At 39.1% G+C, this 16,871-nt stretch overlaps 1 protein-coding gene across 3 annotated transcripts in view; it reads left to right on the top strand.

Annotated features, from left to right (window-relative positions):
- mast1a (microtubule associated serine/threonine kinase 1a) overlaps positions 1-16,871 on the top strand; it is a 91,178-nt gene that overhangs the window by 64,378 nt on the left and 9,929 nt on the right. For all 3 annotated transcript variants that reach the window (XM_022190630.2, XM_022190629.2, XM_022190632.2), the window contains 11 exons: positions 370-502; positions 4,263-4,330; positions 4,475-4,551; positions 6,876-7,084; positions 8,794-8,932; positions 9,467-9,599; positions 10,813-10,978; positions 11,242-11,343; positions 12,038-12,160; positions 12,313-12,422; positions 16,231-16,394. In XM_022190630.2, the coding sequence (XP_022046322.1) occupies positions 370-502; positions 4,263-4,330; positions 4,475-4,551; positions 6,876-7,084; positions 8,794-8,932; positions 9,467-9,599; positions 10,813-10,978; positions 11,242-11,343; positions 12,038-12,160; positions 12,313-12,422; positions 16,231-16,394 (1,424 nt within the window). The remainder of the gene's footprint in view (positions 1-369; positions 503-4,262; positions 4,331-4,474; positions 4,552-6,875; positions 7,085-8,793; positions 8,933-9,466; positions 9,600-10,812; positions 10,979-11,241; positions 11,344-12,037; positions 12,161-12,312; positions 12,423-16,230; positions 16,395-16,871) is intronic.

The following is a 16,871-nucleotide window of genomic DNA, read 5'->3' as shown; positions in this document are numbered from 1 at the left end:
AAATCATACAGAATATTGTTTGAGGATCAATAAGAAGAGAATAAACAAATTTACTTTTCATAATCAAACATTAAATTAGTGTTAAGTGCTAGTTTCGTAGTGCCAGTTAATTGGTGTTTATGACTGCAGCAGTAGTCTTTAAATATGTATATAAAGGTGTTTAAACTAATGTTGTGGACTCAAAAGAAAGAAATCATCAATGATCACTGCACACTCGTCACTTCAGCTTTTCGTGTGTTTACTTTTGCAAATACATCCTGAATGATGCATGTTTTTAAATCGTTGCATCTGACACCAGATTCTCATTCAGGTCAATTTAAGATGCATCAGCTTGTGTCTTAGTCGCTTTCTTTGTCATTCCAATGACAGGAGTTCAACCCAGAAGAGTTTTACCATCTGCTGGAAGCGGCTGAGGACCACGCCAAGGAGGGACAACTGATGAAGGCGGACATCCCTCGATACATCATCAGTCAATTGGGGCTGACCAGAGACCCACTGGAGGGTAAGAGACAGAAAATACCGATACGTTGTACACGTGCAGCTTTATATGTGGGCAGAAAAGCCTGGGTAAAGTTTTTTAATTTGCAGGAATGCTCTCTTACAGACATTTGCTGGTTTCACTTATTCACTTTGTTGCCAAGAGTTAGACGAAAAGATCAATACCACTCTCATGTCAGTGTGTTAAGAGTGGAGCTGGACCCAGGAGGCAATTAACCCAACTTGCCATAAAGACTGAAAGCAGTGGGAAACAACTTCCCTGGATCTTTCTAAAGTGAAAAATTCAGCCACCTGCATATCTAAAGTGCACAGATTAATTTGCTGTGTGTTTTCTTGTTTTATTTCTTTGGCAAATACACAACACTAATCTAACAATGACAGCGAGGAGTTATGTGCAGTAACACTTTCTTGTTTAACAGCAGTGACGTAATTCAAATTTACAGCCACAGTGACACCATGACTGAACTGCTGTTTGTCAAGAAATAGGTACAGCCTGTAACAGCTTGTCCTTTTCACTGTAGTTTGTTAATTAGTGAGATTTAGATGTGCTGGTTGGGTGCAGTTGATTTGTTGGCCATTGCTTCTCTCATTGCAAAGAATAGAGGCAGAGATGGATGATTTGTATTCAACAAATTGGACATCCTCACTCATTTCGAAGAGATGGCAACTGCTCAGCTTAATTGTTAAATGTGAAGTCAGCTTTGAAGTCTTTCTTTGATTAACAGTTAAAGAAAACAAGTTGTGCCTGTGTTTTATTATCATTAGTCCAAGAAACATAACAGAATAATGGCGAGGGAGCAATAAATAAGAGATCTACAGCCAAAGTGTTTTGTGAGAGACCAAAGGTAGACTAAAAAAAAAAAATCTTTTTCAGATTGATGCTGAATAATGATCACACCTGCAGCTGTGTGGCTCTATTGCACTGCAGGTATTTTTTTTCTGAATAAGCCCAGACTAAATTGGAATGGAAAATTAGGTCTGTTATGTAGGACTAGATCTTAATATCCCTTAACTGCCCTCCGGAGACATACTGCCTCCACTCTGCAGAATGGTCAGAAAAGAAAACAAGCCTCGGCTCATGAAGAAAAAAAGTACAGCATCATAAATGATGTTTTCAACATTATGTCTCGACTGAGGTTGGCATCGTGCTGGTTTTCCCATTCCTGTTTCTACAGGTACTTTTCCTACAGTATAAAAAAGCATGCAGTGTTATATCTGCACTCCTGTTACATTATATCAGCTGATGAATCAGGAAAGATTTTATGATCGAAGGTTTGTCACTGTAAGTACGTGTGTTTACTCAGTCAACGCTCCACAATGCAATCAGGGCTTTCTCAGTGATGACGGAGGGAACATAATTTCTGCATCAGGGAGGAATGAGGGCAGGAAGAAGAAAGAAGCGAGTCGAGCTAACTATTTCCCCCTGCTTTTAGTTTGTAATCACCTCTAGATTGTACCTCAGTACAGCACACATGAACCTTAAGCTTTCAGAAAGAAGGCAAACAGGTCTATTTCACAAAATACCAAACAAATTCCTGTAAATCAGAGGTTTTCAGTGTTAGGTGCACGTCTCTGTGGAATTTGGGTGAAGTTAAAGTGACAAATGCCCACCGGAGAGCTAGTTGTTGTAGTTTAATCTGCTCATTTGGACTGTTTAACATTATTAGCAGTTGGAGCAGCAGCAGTGTCTTTTACATGCAGTTAATGGAGGTTATTACAGCACTGAAAAACTCTCAGTGTCTTATTGCTGCTGTCGTCTTTCTCATAATATTTCAAAAAGATAATTATCCTAGATGTTAATCGCTAATAAATGTCTGCAAATTTGCCTAGAAATCCAAAAAGAGGTTCCATACAAGTTACCATAAACCACCACATCATAATATCCACTGATGCTTGTTCAGTACTTAGTTCTGTCTACGTTCATGGGTGTCACGTTGCCGGAGTGAAAGCAAATGCAGGTTATGCAGCACATAGTGACTACATCAGTGACTACATGGCAGCATTACATTGTATAATATATGAAGAGTTCATTTGCAAAAACAGGTAAATCTGTTTTCAGAAAACTAATTTTTTTATTGTTTACTTGAGATAATAATAATAATAGCACTAATAATTAATTTTTCTCTATTTTGTCATGTATTTTTCTACTGAGTCAAATCCACTCAACTTCAGTTTGACTGATATTATCTCAAGTAAACAATAAAAAAAAGTTTTCTGAAAATTTATCAAAACGGAGTTATCTGTTTTTGCAAATAAACTCTTCATATTTTAATTCCTGTTTACATCTACTGAAGTGGGCTGCACAGTGGAGTAGTGGTTAGCACTTTTGCCTTGCAGCAAGAAGATCCTCTGTTCAAATCCCAGCCTGAGCCTGGGATCTTTCTGCATGGAGTTTGCATGTTCTCCCTGTGCATGCGTGGGTTTTCTCCGGGTACTCCGGCTTCCTCCCACAGTCCAAAAATATGCTGAGGTTAATTGATAACTCTAAATTGTCCGTAGGTGTGAATGCGAGTGTGATTGTTTGTCTGTATATGTAGCCCTGTGACAGACTGGTGACCTGTCCAGGGTGTCCCCTGCCTTCGCCCGAGTCAGCTGGGATAGACTCCAGCAGCCCCCGCGACCCAAGTGAGGATGAAGCGGTGTATAGAGAATGCATGGATGGATCTACTGAAGCCCGCAAATTATTACTTCGACTAAGATTAGTTCATTAATTTAACTTTTTGCATGTTGCTTCAGTATTTTTTGTCTATTTTGTGGGATAGCAGGAGGAGTCAGACCGAAAACTGGCACTTAAAACTTTAATCATCTTTTGCTGGCTGTTCAGGATGAGGATTGACATGTAGAGTCTGAACCTGCTAGATCATTTTCTGGCGGTGGCGTCGCTCTCCTTCATTAATCACCGTGGCTCAAATTCGTCCCTCAATCTCACAGTTCTAATTCACATCTGCTCCGTCCCGCCCAGTTTCATCCATCAAGAGCTGCTCATCAGCTGATGGGTTAAATGGCTCGGAATGACTGTTCTTGGCAATCCAATGTGGGTTTTTTCCTAAGATTCTTGAGGAATACATTAGATTCTGAGTTAATCTCTGCTAACAATGTGCCACTTGTAATCTTGATCTTGCACTTTCTTTAGCACCTACATTATCATGCACAGGCACACATGCACACCCACGTAGCTGCTTGCTTATCCACACTTTCACACTCCAAATTCTTGTCTTGGTTTCTCATTCAGACCGTTGACAAGATCAGTTGTTTTCGGTGTCAAACTGAAACTGCCAGAATATACAATTGTCAGCTCACTTGACTTTTATCTTTCATGAACTTCATATCCACAGAGCAGCTTTGTAAATGCTTTGCAAAATTAATTGTCATTCGATTATTCCCCTGCTTCAACAAAACAGTGGTATAATCAGTGTATTCAAGCAGCTGTCACATACAAGAGTGCAAGGACACTGAAAATTAGCTGCCAGTGCTGATGATGGAGGGAGCAGGAACAAAGTGAGGGGGAGGGAGAGCTGAAGGAGACAAGAAAAATTAATCGGAAGAAGCTATTTTAATTCTCATATTTTTCTTTCTGTGATTTGAGGCGTTTGGCCCTTCAGCTGTTTTGAAACTTGAATAGCTGTTTTGTTAAAGATGTCTGAGCAACTGCATTTCTTTTTATCGGCTCACAGCGGTGTGGGAGGCCGGTTGTTTCAGCTTGAGAATTGTCTTTTTCATTGTAGGAGCAGGTTTCGCTTGTTAACCAGCATGTTTCTCAACAGAAATCGTGAGCCTGGACAGCTACGACAGCGAGGGTCCGCATACTCCAGAGACCGACGACTCGGCAGAGGTGATGGACACAGGACAGATCAGACCGTGTTTACATGCATTCACACATACATGCAATATGAATGTCATGTTAGCACACAAACTCACACATGCAACAAATTTATCGTCATTTGAATTCTAATGTTTAAACTGGCGATGTCATCAGGGAAAAGGCAGATCCATCAAGCCGCCCAGTGAAGAGGACTTTCAGAGCATCAAACTGATCAGCAATGGAGCTTATGGGTAAGCTGCCGATTTATTCCTTGTTGATGCCTCACTTATAACTCAAATCAAATCCAATGTGTCTCTTACAGTGTGTTTTTCTTGAGCTTTCAGCCCAATTCAGTAAATGAAGTTTTCTCAGGTGTCACTAGGAGCCTTAATTGTTGCAGCTTCAAGAGATAAATAAGAAAACATCTGCCAACACTGGATTTCAATCCCTGGAAACATCTACTCTGTGGGCCTTGACTCAAAATGCTACTAATTTTTAATTAGTTTGTTTGCTTGATTTACTGTTTCCAGGGTCATTATAATAAGGAACTTTATGTGCAAGAAATAAGAAGATCAATTAAAGAAACAATTCACGTTGGAGGAAACAACAACGACAGCAGCACAGTTATATTATCCCTCTTTTTTTTCTGCTATTTGATATGTAGCTTATTTGAAATATTGCTCATAAACACTCTAATTACATTTCAGCAAAAGCTTATTAGATGACTGTTTCATGTGATGATTGATGTAATCCGAATGTTTTCATTGAGCTTTTTAATAGATGTAATCAAAATCACTTAACCCTGCTGAGCTTATGAAGGTTTACACATTAAATGGTTTCTGATTACCGAGGATATTTATAAACTACATTTGTTTAAACTGAGTGACATAATGAGCTTAAAAATGAAAATAAAATAATATCTCTAAGTTGCAAAAAAAAAAACAGTTTTATGAAGTAACTTCAGCTGTGATACAGATAAAATCATTCCTATGCAGGCGTTCAAGCTGAGTAGAAAATATGACCAAGATGAAGGAGTTGTCTGTAAAACTATGAGAAAAAAACGCATTTCAACAAAAAGGCAATGGTTTTTAAAAGGATTTCCAAGAGACTTCAAGTTCTAAGAGATACAGTTGGAAGGAAGGTCAAACATTTCAAACAAAACTGAGACATATATCTGTATTAATACCAAAGCATTTACAACAGAAGAAACAACCTTTCAGTACAGACTATAGGAAGACTTTCATGCCCAGAAACCTCACAACATTCCATTTCTGCCCACGTTAAAGCACATCAAAGTTAACTTTAATATGTTGAACAGACCCTCAGAATTCTCAGAATCTGTTTCCTGCAGTGATGAAATTAAACTGGAACTGTCTGGACTTGTGGATCAGTGGTGTGTCTGTCTTAAGACGGGGAAAGCCTGCATGACAAGAAGAACAGAACCATCCCCACAGTGAACTGTTTAGGTTGGTCTGTCGCATTGTTGAGGTGTTTCTCTGGCCGTGTGAGGCGCATTGCGGATTTTTTTTAAAGAATGTGACGCAACCTCTGGACGTTCCAGTAAGCACACATCCAAGTCAACCGGAGCTTGTTCCAGGAATTGTGTCCTGGGATGTTCTGGAGGGTTGAATCCCACTGAAAATCTTTCTTAGGGTTTAACAAAAGAAGATGAAGATGAGGGAGAGGCTACAACACCAAAAGGGAGAAACTGCTGAAAGTTTAGAGGAGGTCATAAATAGGACAAAAAATGCACTGACTCGAGATGTTTATGAATTTTTCTTCTTAAATGTCTTATCTACTGAACATTACGTTGTCAAAAATCACTGAAATGTGTGTTTTCATTAGATTTTATTCACATCATTAGACTGTGTCCTTGTATATGGGCGTTTTAATCAATTTGATTGCAGCTGCAAATGTTAAAATATGATGTCTTGTTTTATTTTATGTTTCATGTTCAATAGCATTTTAGAATACTGTTTTGGACAGAATGTATTTGGTATGACACAGGGGAAAAAAAACTTCATAGTGCAGACTCTAAAAGCAGTGCTCTAGTTTTTCTAGAATAATTAAAGCAACCAATTATGGAAGACCAGAAGGATTTAGATGGGACACGTTTTAAAATGTATGTTTAACATGTAATCAGAGACTGGTCTATCCAAGGGTTTTAAAGAAAATTACATTAATTTAAAATGTCCTCTACAACAAACAATTGGACAGCAGGGATTTAAAATCAGAAGTAACATATGGTGCGCATGCTGTTGCATGCTGTCTAAAGCTGTACATCAGAAATAGAAGCATTGCGCCTGCCAGGCCTGCATTTATCCGCCATTATCTGCCCATGAGAAAGAACACTTCAAAGAATTCAGTCCCGAATCAAAGAGAAAATTAAAGTTGTTAGCTTGGGGCTTGACATTTTGTACTGTAGGTTTTTAAAGTCCTAATATCCACCTTGACTTGTCCAAGCAGTGAGACTATATTGAGTTCATGTCTAACAGCAGATGTTTTTTTAGCTGTCTTTTCCTCGGTACTTTCACCTCTGCCGTTCTCGCCTCGTCTGTCTTCTTCGTCTCTCCAGCGCCGTCTACCTGGTGCGCCACAGAGAGACACGTCAGCGTTTTGCCATGAAGAAGATCAACAAGCAGAATCTGATTCTGAGGAACCAGATCCAGCAGGCGTTCGTGGAGAGAGACATCCTCACCTTCGCCGAGAACCCCTTCGTCGTCTCCATGTTCTGCTCCTTTGAGACACGCCGACACCTCTGCATGGTCATGGAATATGTGGAAGGTGAGGGAGTTTGGCTTACACCAGAGATGGATTCAAATTGGGAAGGTCTCTTTGATTTATGGTGTCACACTCAATGTTTTTTTTTCCTTGTTCTGTTTCCCCCTTGGCCAGGTTTCTGTCTAAATGTAAAATCACACTTTTCAGCTTTTATCTGGTTCTCTCCTGAGCTGTCACTACATCTTTGAAATGAACTTCACCACATCGGGACACAGTTTTAAACACGTTCACACATTTTCTCTCAGTATTAACTTCTTTTTTTATTGTAGTGTTGCTGACCTCAAAGTTAAGGCTTCAACTTCTGGATTTTATTTATTTAATTCTGGATAAAACAGTCCTAAACGTATCTGATTTGTGTTACCCTCTGCTCCCAAGCCACAAATTAAACATTTAGGAAAGCACTATGTTTGAATAAAATATTTCTGGAAGGGTAGATGAGATGCTTATTTCTCTACCGCAATGAATCTCAAACGATTCACACTGCCGCTCCAGCACTTTCCATCTTCCTTACCGTTGTGCAGTGTTTTATGCAGGGCAGTGTTTTGGCTGGGCTGCAGCCGCTCTTATATTTGCTGTTGATGCGCAGACACACTGAGGCGTCGGGGGTAGGCGTGAATAAGTGACTCACGATAATGATGACTCTGCCAAACACGGATTAATGTCAGCATAATGGATAACATGCCAAGAAACCATTAGCAGCAGAAAAACAAAAAACTTTTCTCCCATTCAGAAGCACTGCTACTAAGAATGCTGTTAATATGAATCATCTGTTATGGGTCTATTCTGCCTAATCATAGGATCAAAATCGGTCCACCTATACATCACAGTACAGTTTTTCTGAATTATTTAACCCTCCTGTTGGGCTTGTTTCTCGGGAACAGCATCCTGAGGCATGTTTGATTATCCAAAAATGTCAGAAACCAACAAATCCTAATAAACATTGTTTAATCTCATTATAGACTCCATGACGAGTCATTTCAGTCAAGATTTAGTCCAGTGGTGTTCTTTACCTCTCACAGATCATGGTTCAACAGGGATAATTCATTTGTTTTGCATAAAAATTGCTTGTTTAAACTTTTTTCAATGTACACATACACTACCAGTCAAAAATCTGGACACGCCTTCTTATTCTGTGGTTTATATTTAATTATTTTATACGTTGTATAGTAATACTGAAGACGTCAAAGCTATAAAAGAATACATATGGAATTATGTTGTAAACAAACAAGTGGTAATCTTCAGTATTAATCTACAATGTAGAAGATAATACAAATAAATAAAAAGCATTGGATGAGAAGGTGTGTCCAAACTTTTGACTGGTAGTGTGCATATAAAATACTGTAGTTTTACATAACATTGTTTTTAATTTAATATTATTTTGTTTTATATTTTGATTATTTTTTTCTCTCTTTTTATGGAGTGTTGTTGATAATAAACACAATGCATCTCTTCTGTTCAGGGTGGGTTTGCAAATATGTGAAATGAACCATTATCATTTTATATGTCGAATACACTCATTAAGCCAAGCAGAAGAAGTTTCATATGAAAAAATACTTTTAACCTTTTTTTTTCATTTAAAATGGGTCCATCTGAACCGCAACATAACAGGAGGGTTAAGACGTTAAGCAGAAAAGCTGTTTGCTGTCAAAACTATAGAATGCCTATAAATCCTCTCACTGTTGCTGTAACCGGAGGTGTTTCTGTGCTCTCAGGTGGTGACTGTGCCACTCTGTTGAAGAACATTGGTGCTCTGCCTGTGGAGCTGGCCAGGATGTACTTTGCTGAAACTGTTTTAGCGCTGGAGTATCTGCACAACTACGGTATCGTCCACAGAGACCTCAAACCTGACAAGTGAGTGTTAAAGCAGCACTAGTCAATGTTTCTAGATGAACAAATGGATCTAATGACAACGTGTGACAGTCATAGTGACTCATTTACAGTACATTAATGTGATGGAGCATTTTTTTTTCTGTTCACCCTTGACTCTTTTGGTTCATCTTTTTACCCTATTTGCAGCTACAGAAAGCTGCTTTGTCCAGCAAGAATACCTCTGATAAAACATTTTTTGTTTTCCAGTTTGAAACTAAGACTTTACATTATGGCAGTGTTGCTCCATTACTGCTAAGATGTGTAGATACTTAATTATTTGCTAGCATGTTTCTACACACAACCATCTTGATTAGATAATAATAGTGTTGTATTTACTACTGGATTATCTTTTAATATCCATGTCGAATCACTTGACATCGAATTATCCCGACACATTCGTGGCATTAAATATGAACATCACAGGAGCTTTGGAAATCACTGTATCACTTATTATATGGGATTTTACTGTTATTTGCCAGAATTTAAACCTGAATGCGTGTTTTTCTCTCCATGCAGTCTCCTGATCACCTCCATGGGCCACATTAAGCTCACAGACTTTGGTTTGTCAAAAATGGGTCTAATGAGTCTCACTACCAACCTGTATGAAGGACACATTGAGAAAGATGCCAGAGAGTTTCTGGACAAGCAGGTACAGTAACTTTTCTTGCCAGTCTGCATCAGAGTTCTTTGTAATTGCAGTGTTTTAATACTGTGTGATAAAAATACAAAGGCTGCTGACGGATTCATTTTAATTAGCAGGTGTATGAATGAGGGGTGTGTAATGCAGAATCAGTTAAAGATAGGATGCATGGTGCCTGATCAGCCAACTGCCATTCAACACAGTCTTTAGTCTTCTCCAGCCATGCGTGCAAACCTGCCAAGTCATCCGGCAAAATCAATAATCTCAGAATAAAGACGCTGCCTTACAATGCTTCCTGTTCATTAATGCGCTCCATCTCCATCACAATCCCATTTTGTAATTACGGTTATTGTTTATGCTCTGAATTGAACCCGCCATAATCAGTCAGATTGGCCCGTGTCTCCTCCAGCTCCTCTGGGTTTGTTTGTCTGCCACTAATCACCACACATAAACTCATAGCTGCAAATAAAACAGGCCACAGTTTTACTTTTTCGTTTTTGTATTGGAGACTCTGATTAGGAGAACATTTTTCATTCAGTCAGTAATGATGTCATTTATATGTGCAGCCACTGACAAGCTCAATAGAGATGTATACATTTATATTCACTTTGAGATATTCTGATTTGAACATCTTTGCTGTATAATTATTTGAATGAAACCTTGAACATGCAGACACAATAGAAAGAACATTGGGTTGTTTGTCCAAATCAACAGCTTACTGAAGTGTAGGTGATTTCCACTTTATTAACCAATGCATTGAAGTCTCTGATACATCTTATGACATCGTAAGCAATTAATTTCATTTTGGTTCTAATAGCATTAGAAAGACATTTGAAATTTCATTTATGTGGATCGTGCACAAATCTCGTTGCGAATAGTTCTCACTTTTTTTTAGTTACTTTGAGTAATTGGGACATTGTGCTGCATGATTACCAGGAAAAGGGTCATTGCTGTCACGTTTGGCATTTCAATGCTTTTAGCATCACAAACAAAGCTCCTTCTGTCTCTGCTGGCAGTATTCCAAACAACAGATGTCTCAAATAAAACCAGAGCTGTCTTAGGAGCTGAATGTTACTAGAGTATGTGTGCAGAAGTGTCTTGTTTTTGGATGAACTGACCCTGTAAAGAATACTTGTGAAAAATCCAGCAATTCATTCCATGCATGACAAGAGCTTACGCTGCTCTGCCTTAGTCTCCTCCACTTTCTCTTGATCACTCTCAGGTCTGCGGTACTCCAGAGTACATCGCTCCAGAGGTTATTCTTCGCCAAGGTTATGGGAAGCCAGTAGACTGGTGGGCCATGGGCATCATCCTCTATGAGTTCTTAGTGGGCTGCGTGCCTTTCTTTGGAGACACTCCTGAGGAGCTTTTTGGACAGGTCATCACAGGTGAGGAACTCTATTAGACTTACAATACTACTTCATCCTGAAGATCTTCTTAAATTGCATATTTTTGTCACAAAATCACAAAACTTTGTAAGCCAAATGCAATTTAAATTTTTAATCCTAATAGTGTAGTTGGTCTCCAGGTGGAACCAGTAACATTAAAGGCATTTTTGCTGTGGTTTGTTCTAACCTATGGTTTATCTTCTGAGGCAGTTGTCCTTCCTTGTTATTCTGACTCTTTGCTCTCTCTCTCATGTCTCTGGTAGATGATATAGTTTGGCCTGATGGTGACGATGCTTTGCCTGCAGATGCTCAGGCCCTCATCTCTGCTCTGCTTCAGACCAACCCTCTTGTGAGGCTGGGTACAGGTACTGCTTTTTGCATTTACTTCATCTACCACCTGCAGCTATTTGGAGCGAGGTTTAGAATGCAAAATATCATAAAATGGATTAGATTCTGAATAACTTATCAGTACTTTGGGACTCACTTTCCAGCTGAGAGTTAGATATTCATTGAATATTAAGTTGTTGCTAGCAACTAGTTAGCTTAGCACAAAAATAGGTTTTAATTGACAGTCAATAAAGTCCACCTTGCAACAAGCTGCAGTTTTGACGAGATGATGGTTCCTTTGGTCCAGACAGATGAACTGTTTCCAGTCATGATGCTAAGCTCGCTGTCTTCTGGCTTTCATTTAGAATGGACAAATATCAGAATATGATCCTTTAATCTCACCGACTATAAAGTAGATACACACTTTTTCCAATGAAGCATGCGGACTATTGGTAGAGCAAATTGTTATTTTTGGCAATTTTACAGTATATTTATTTTTTGATTAAATATATTTTTAAGATTAAATTTGGTTAAGATTTTCGGTGAAACAGCACGTCACAGATGAGTGCTTCAGGGGCCATCCGAAACCTGAAAATCTGTTGGTTCTTTCTGTTTTTACATTTTCTGTTTCTGATAAATAGTGTCATTTTGGTATTTTTCTTTATAGCTAAGATTTGGGGTTCAGAGTTAACTCAAATCCACTTCACATGTTGTTTGTGCCCCTGCCACCAGGTGGAGCGTTTGAGGTGAAGCAGCACTCGTTCTTCACTGAGCTGGACTGGAACAGTTTGCTGAGACAGAAGGCAGAGTTCATCCCTCACCTGGAGTCAGAGGAGGACACCAGCTACTTTGATAGTACGTGTGTCTGGATTTATGTGCCTATAGAGGACGGCTGTTACATTAGTATCAGGTTCAAGGGTTGAACAACAATTTTCTGACACCATCCCAGTAAGATATGCACATTTTATCTTGAACTGACGTCCCTCCTCTCCTTCACTCTCTGCCAGCCCGCTCGGATCGTTATCACCACATCAATAAGTACGACGAGGACGACACCAATGACGATGAGCCGGTGGAGATCAGACAGTTCTCCTCCTGCTCTCCTCGCTTCAGCAAGGTCTGATTTTACCTCTCTACTGTCCTCTCCTCTTTCATCAATCTCTTACTCTCTCTGTCAGCCTGTCATAGTTTGTCACGTAGAAGCTCACTTGGCACTGGAGATCACTTGACAGGAGTAGATGAGGAAGAAGAAAATATAAAATGAAAAAAAATAGGTCAAATTCTACACATAGCCGCATCTGGAGGCTGGACCCAGTTTTTTTTTTTTTTTTTTTCCCCTGGTGTAGAAAAAAAGTGTAACTAGTTTGTGTAACTCCTACACCATCCATCGTTATTCGCCTTGTCCCCAGTTTCTTATTTAAACCACATAATTCAGGCCCATGTACCTCTGATGCTGAGGCCTCTTGCTTCCTTTTTGCACCTGTCTGTAGCTGTGTGTGTTGTGACCCAGACATCTCACAGCCTCATTTGCTTTTTGCAGCCTTTCTCTCCTTTAATGCTGATCTGTGACTCTCTCCTTCAGTCACACTTTTTTCTCTTGGGTGGGATTTTCTCACCTCCAGCTGTTTCGCTTCTAGTTTCTCTCTCAACTCTTTCACTTCTCTCTCCGTCTGTCTGTCTATCTAACCCACTTTGCCTTCCTTCTCCCTTTCACCTGGTCCATAGTCTCGTGTTTGGGTTATGGAGTCGACAAGGAGCTCTTCAGTAGATGGAAAGTGCCTCATTGAGAGCCTATTTTCAATTAAACTTGATTTTACAGTTTTAAAAAAGCAGTTACACAGCTGCTGAGTATCCTTACTCAAGTAAAGATTTCATATATTCTGCCCATAGCAGAAACATAATGAGGTCTACAGTCAACACACACACACACACACACACACACACACACACGTATTTCATTCATTTTATCATATTAACATAGAACTACAATTACTAGATAAATAATCCATCAGCTTCAATTTCAATAATCCATTAATCATTTTGGTAATCTTATAGGCAGAAGTGCCTATAATCTGCTTGTTTTAGCTTCTCCAATGTGATAATTTGCTGCTTTTCCTCACAGTTGACAAGCATTTTAACATTGTTTTTAACAAGCAAACACCTGATTATTCAAGATAGATATAAAAGATTAAGTGATAATGTAAAAACTGAAGTAGTCCTGCTATGTATTACTGTACCTGTATATATCCAAATGTTAACCCCTTGATGCCCGAATTTATTTACAATTAAATAAAAAACTTTTTTTGTGTGTTTCTGCTTTCCAGCTGATGCTAAATTAAGTAGAGATTGTTCATTTCTCTCTTTCAGGTAGAGCATAGATATATAATTATAACAGATATATAATAATTAGGTCCCACTCTGACTGGTCCTATGAGAAACCTGTGCTTGCAAAAGGTTCTGAGGTACGTACTGAATATGCACACACCAGCATTGGGGGAATGGATACAATCTCGGCTCCAGTCTGAATGAAAGTGGTATGTTGCAAATTCACGACAACAGGCATCGAGGGATTAAAAGACTGACCCAAAACAGGTAGAAAAAACAATCTAATTATACATCCACAGATTTGTAAATTTATAACTTCGGGCTGTTTATTTTGCTTGACACCTTTAAGGACTCTTATTTCCTGAGAGGCACTTCATGATTCTCTGAGGTGAACGTTTGTCCTCATTATTGTCTCTCATGCCTATTTTAACAAGAGACCATCACATTTTAATGCATTAGCTCACTGAGCATCACCTCGTGTAACATCATTTGATTGTGGTTTATTGTCTGGACACATTGTCCTGAAGCTCTAATCAACAAAGATGAAATTGGATGATAAAACAGGAAAAGCCGATGCTAATGACTCCTTTGTGCAGGTGAGATAATGAATCCCCCAAATGTTCACAACAAATAGTCACACTCCAAAACATGAGAAATAGAGAAACAGATGTCATATGAGTAATCACCCAGAGCTGAACGTAGCTTTTCCAAAATGTGTTTTGCTACTTTACATGTAGAGCAAATTAAATCACAGCTTTAGAGGTCTCATAAATAAAATTAAGAAACAAATTGTTTCTGGCTGTTGACATCATTTTGGTTTTCCTCCTGAGAAGACAGCTGGGTCTTTACTTGTTTCCATGGTGCGCTGCTGAATATTCTTTAGGCTTTCCTTAACGCTGCTTGTCTCGTTGTCCTCCCCCACACGGCTCAGCTTTCCTGTGTTACTCTGCACATAATGGGGCCTTACACAGTGACTGTTAGCATGTCTTTGTGGAAACGTTAATGCTTGCGTACATGCGTGCTGAAAGCATACGAGTTATGCACTTCAGTGTGTTAGTTCACATCTGATATGGTCGATCTTTTATGTTGTGAGAGTCAGGTTTCCTTTACAAAGATGCTGAATATTAGCAGTTAAGAAACCATTTTGCATCCCAAAACCATTAACTATAACCTTTACAGTATTTCAAATAAGACTTGCAACAATGACGTCTTTTTTGAAGAGTCTCCATCTTCAAAAAGGATGACATGTGGTCCCACCTTTAGGTGTGGAGTGACAAGTGCACACCTCCAAACATGAGTCACATTGATGCAACTAATGCATCACAAAGATAAATACTTATTTTTTTTAAAAAAGACTGTTACATTTGACCATGATTCAGTCCCACTGCATATTTAGCACAGTAATCATTCTTCAAGAATATACAGTGTGTATAGCTTCCAAGCTGGAGCTAAAGGAAATATATTTACAACCAATGTTTGATAAATTCCAAATATTAGACACTGATGCCAATCAATATTAATCCTGTGATGAGGCCTCAGGCTGTAAAAGCCAACACGCAGATTAGTATTTTTAGACTAGAGCTGCCAATAGCTAATATACAGGATTGTGTCAGTACTGAAACTGCAACTATTTTCCTGCCAAAAAGTTTTAGAATACAAGGATTCATGATGTTCTACCCATCAGGGTGTCAAAGTATTTGGGTCAGACTTTGAGGCATCATTTTACAGAAATAAAAAAAAAACTCACTGAAAAGTAGAAGAGTCAGAAGCTCATGAAGGAAGTGTTTTAAAAGCTGAAGCCCATGAGGCATCAGTGCAGTGCAGGAATCAACTAGAAAAGTAAAACCATTCTTCTCTCAGACATTTTGAGCTGGCAGACCGACTGGAAAGAGAAATCAGGACTTCAATCTTCCTTTAAAGATTGATAGACATTGTTTAGCTTTCTTTTAATTACACGCTTTCTTCTTGCTTATCAAAACTCACCAACATTGCTCACAGTGCAGCTCGTCCTCAGACACATTTGGTGGAGATTCAGGTAGCAGGTAATGTGGCTTCAAATTTCAAGTCAAGAAACAGGCTGCAGATGTTTGGTGTCCTCACTTCTCTTTAACTTCACAACATCAGACTCTTTTTTTATTGTGAAACTTCAAGCAGTTAATCAGACTCAGTTCTTTCTGGAGACACACAAGCCTTTGCACAACTTATGCAACTCTTTCACAAATGCTAGTCTGTTCTATAAAGAATCGGTGGAATTCCTCTTTAAGAGAAAAATCAATTTAATGAGTTAAAGGTTTCATTTATCCCATGAGGGATGAATAGCTACTAAAAGCCTTTAGTCTGCATTGAACGAATGGCCGCGGACTTTTTTAATGACATCAGTTGTCTTATTGTAGGTTTATATAGACAATGTTTCCTATTTTTATGCGAGGCCGACACAAAAATACTTACATTATACTAAATGTAACTGAACTGAGCAGAAACATCCTCATATCAGCAGACAAATGAACATATCTCTGTAGCTACCCAGCAACATTTCTGCTGATCTGCTAGTGAAGGCGTAAAGACCAAATGATTATTGATCTGACTGTGTTTCCCTGCAGGTGTACAGCAGCATGGAGCATCTTTCTCAGCTGGAGCAGAAAGCCACGACTTCCGTGTCCCGTCGGGAGCACAAGGGCCCACGGGAGGACAAGGTGACCAAGAGAGAGAGCCTGGGCAGCTTCAGCATGAGGGACAAGAGCTGGAGGACGGGCTCGCCTGAGATGTGAGTGGTGGGCAGCGTTGGATGAGGGCTTTTGAAGGATTGTTCACATGTATGAGACAGTGAGGTCGGGAGTTTTTTATACTGACATAAGATATGAGAGTGTTCAGGAGGTGATTCCCTGAAGGTTTTTCTATTCTGTCTCGCCTGCTGCTGCTGAGCTGTCACATATCCCAGTTTGCCTGCGGAACTGTTTTCTTTCTCACTGACACTAATTCTGACGCTTCTTGTATAAAAAGAACTTGTGTGAGAGTTCACACTCGCTTTGAGTCAACAACAAACAACAGAACATCCCTCTCCAAAGTTTGAAACTAGGAGAATGGAAATGAGGAAGCTGGGTCATGCGTTTCCAATATGCTATTGTCTCACTATTTGCTGTGAATAATCCTGATGTCACTGTTTTTTAAAGTTTATTTGGTGAATTAGTTTGTGTCTTGTTTAATTAATTTAAGGTGGTTTGATGCTGTTTGTACCTTCATT

This window comes from Acanthochromis polyacanthus, chromosome 3 (genome assembly GCF_021347895.1).
Source record: "Acanthochromis polyacanthus isolate Apoly-LR-REF ecotype Palm Island chromosome 3, KAUST_Apoly_ChrSc, whole genome shotgun sequence".
NCBI classification, from domain to species: domain Eukaryota; kingdom Metazoa; phylum Chordata; class Actinopteri; family Pomacentridae; genus Acanthochromis; species Acanthochromis polyacanthus.
The sequence above is the reverse complement of the archived record's forward strand: the minus strand, read 5'-3'. Positions and strand labels throughout refer to the sequence as shown.